Source organism: Mesitornis unicolor, unplaced genomic scaffold (assembly GCF_000695765.1).
Source record: "Mesitornis unicolor isolate BGI_N332 unplaced genomic scaffold, ASM69576v1 scaffold20531, whole genome shotgun sequence".
Taxonomy (NCBI): domain Eukaryota; kingdom Metazoa; phylum Chordata; class Aves; order Mesitornithiformes; family Mesitornithidae; genus Mesitornis; species Mesitornis unicolor.
The window spans coordinates 5,578-8,810 of NW_010161968.1; the positions used below are offsets into that span (position 1 = coordinate 5,578).

General features: G+C 56.5%; 1 protein-coding gene across 1 annotated transcript in view; it reads left to right on the forward strand.

The window, feature by feature from the left end:
• Nucleotides 1–2,378, forward strand: part of CALU (calumenin) — a gene marked incomplete at its 5' end in the record, with an annotated part of 7,524 nt that extends 5,146 nt beyond the window's left edge. The window contains 3 exons of the mRNA XM_010193496.1: nt 1,246–1,412; nt 1,596–1,656; nt 2,131–2,378. Of these exons, the coding sequence (XP_010191798.1) occupies nt 1,246–1,412; nt 1,596–1,656; nt 2,131–2,378 (476 nt within the window). The remainder of the gene's footprint in view (nt 1–1,245; nt 1,413–1,595; nt 1,657–2,130) is intronic.
• Between the last annotated feature and the right edge of the window lie 855 nt (nt 2,379–3,233).

The window sequence follows — 3,233 nt, forward strand, 5'->3', positions numbered from 1 at the left end:
AGTCGGATCGGGGAGGTTGAAGTCGGGTCAGGGAGGTTGAAGTCAGGTCAGGGAGGTTGAGGTCGGATCGAGGAGGTTGAGGTCGGGTCAAGGAGGTTGAGGTCGGGTCAAGGAGGTTGAGGTCGGGTCAGGGAGGTTGAGGTCGGGTCGGGGAGGTTGGGGTCGGGTCGGGGAGGAGATGCAGGAGAGATGCAACAGCCGCTGATATCTAAAATTTAGGCCGTTGTGGCAAAGCGTTGGGAGGTTGAGGTTGGGGTTGGGTTGAGGAGGCTGAGTTTGGGTTAAAGAAGTTGGGGGTCAGGTAGAAATTGAATTGGATTGAGGAGCTGAGTTTGGGTCGAGGAGGTTGAATTTGGGTCAGGGAGGTTGAGGTCGGGTCGAGGAGGTGCAGGAGAGACACAACAGCCACTGATAGCTAAAATTTAGGCTGCTGTGGCAAAGCGCTGGGAGGTTGAGGTTGGGTTGGGGTTGAGTTGAGGAGGATGAGCTTGGGTTGAGGAGGTTGAGGAGGTGCAGGAGAGTCACGACAGCCACTGATGTCTAAAATTTAGGATGCCATGGCAAAGTGTTGGGAGGTTGAGGTTGGGTAGAAGTTGAGGTTGGGTTGAGGAGGTTGGGTTGAAGAGGATGAGGTTGGGTTAAGGAGGTTGAGGTTAGGTTGGGGTTGAGTTTGGGTTAAAGAGGTTGAGGTCGGGTAGAAATTGAATTTGGGTTGAGGATGTTGAGGTAGGGTTGGGGTTGGGTTGAGGAGGATGAGGTTGGGTTGGGAGTAGGGTTGAGGAAGTTGAGGCTGGGTTAAAGACGTTGAGGTTGGGTAGAAGTTGAGTTTGGGTTGAGGTTGGGCCGGAGAGGTTGGAGTTGGGTCGAGGAGGTTGAGGTCGGGTCGGGGAGGTTGAGGTCGGGTCGGGGAGGTTGAGGTCGGGTCGGGGAGGTTGAGGACAGGTTGAGGAGGTTGAGGACAGGTCGAGGAGGTTGAGGTTGGGTCGAGGAGGTTGAGGTCGGGTCGAGGAGGTGCCGGAGAGACACAACAGCCGCTGATATCTAAAATTTAGGCTGCTGTGGCAAAGCGTTGGGAGGGTGAGGTCGGGTTAAGGAGGTTGAGGTTGGAGTTGGGTCGAGGAGGTTGAGGTCGGGTCGAGGAGGTTGAGGTTGTGTTGCGGTTGGGTTGGTGGTGACCATGGAGCATCCCCCCCTGCCCGAGCTGACGCGGGGCGCCCGCCTCTTCTCTCCTCTCCTTGTGCCCAGACGACCCAGACCCCGACGACGGATTTAATTACAAACAGATGATGGTGCGCGACGAGCGGCGGTTCAAGATGGCTGACAAGGATGGAGACTTGACCGCCACCAAGGAAGAGTTCACCGCCTTCCTGCACCCCGAAGAGTACGACTACATGAAAGACATCGTTGTGCAGGTGGGTCCAGTGCCATAACCCCAAAATTCGGTGTTTATGGCAAAGAAATGGGATGGAAATCAGGGCATTGGGGGCACAAAACATGGTTTTTGGGGGGTATTTTAATGGGTAGATCACATCCTGGTGCTCGCTGGGGCTTGGGAATCGCTCTGAGCCTGGCTCATGACCATTTCCTCCTTGTAGGAAACCATGGAGGACATCGACAAGAACGGGGACGGCTTCATCGACCTGGAGGAGTACATAGGTGAGACGTCGGCGTTTCGGCTCCGCGTCCCCGTCCCCCGGAGCGGCTGCTGGCGTCCGCCTTCCCTTCCCTTCCCCCTCCTGGAATGTCCTTATCTCTCTTAACTTCCCCGCTTCAGCCCTGCCCAGGATTTCTGGGTTCAATCCCAAACCGACGACAGGCGCTGGGGGTGGGAGGAGCTTCCAGGCCTCCTTATCTGAGAGTTTTGGTGGGGGAGAGAGGTGGCCAGAAACGCCTCTGCCTCCCAAATGTGTCTCAAAAACGCCGCCTGAAACAGCATTTCTAAAGATTTTGGGGTGGATTTAGGGAAGTAAGGATTAAATAATTGACTTCAAGACCATAGAAATTGGGAATTCCTCGGGGGGGGGGGGGTGCCGGGGGGGGGGGGGATGTGCGTGCTGACCCCAGGGTCTCACCGGGTGCCGTCCCTGCTTTAATGGGAGGGGGTGTTCATCTACCCATCACGCCTTGCAGGTGACATGTACAGCCACGACGGGGACGCCGACGAACCCGAGTGGGTGAAAACGGAGCGGGAGCAATTCGTGGAGTTTCGGGACAAGAACCGTGACGGCAAAATGGACAAGGAAGAAACCAAAGACTGGATCCTCCCGTCGGATTACGACCACGCCGAGGCGGAAGCGCGGCACCTCGTCTACGAGTCCGACCAGAACAAGGTCGTTTGGAGGCGCCTTGGCCAAAGCGCCTTCGTTAGGGCTAATTAAGAGGGGCTTGAGGGCGTTGAGTGGGCTGAGGGGGTCAAGGGGTGTTAAGGGGGTTGAGTTGGGTTGAGGCAGTTGGGGTGGGTTGAGGGTGTCGAGGTGGTTGAGTGGGTTGTGGGATTCGAGTGGGTTGAAGGGTCTCAAGGGGGTTGAGTTGGGTTGTAGGGTTTGAGTGGATCAAGGGGGTCAAGGGGTTGAGTTGGGTTGAGGGGGTCGAGTGGGTTGAGGAGGTTTGGGGGGTTGAGTGGGGTGAGGGGATCAAGGGGGTCAGGGGTGTCGAGGGGGTTGGGTTGGGTTGAAGGGGGTGAGTGAGTTGAGGGATTTGAGTGGGCCAAGTTGAGTTGAATGGGTTGTGGGGTTTGGGTGGATTGAGGGGATTGAGGGTGTCGAGGTGTTTGAGGAGGCTGTGGAGTTTTAGTGGATTGAGTGGATCAAGGGGGTTGAGTTGATTTGAGAGGATCCAGGGGGTTGTAGGGTTTGAGTGGATCAAGGGGGTCAAGGTCATTGAGTTGGGTTGAGGGAGTCGAGTGGGTTGAGGGGTTGGAAGAGGTTGAGTTGGGTCAAGGGGTTGAGTTGGGTTGAGGGTGCCAAGTGGGTTGAGGAGGTTTGGGGGGTTGAGTGGGTTGAGGGGATCAAGTGGATTGAGGGGGTCAGGGGTGTCGAGGGGGTTGGGCTGGGTTGAAGGAGGTGGGTGAGTTGAGGCATTTGAGTGGGTCAAGTTGAGTTGAGTGGGTTGTGGGGTTTGGGTGGATTAAGGGGGTTGAGGGTGTCGAGGTGGTTGAGTGGGTTGTGGGGTTCGAGTGGGTTGAAGGGGGTCAAGGGGGTTGATTTGGGTTGTAGGGTTTGAGTGGGTCAAAG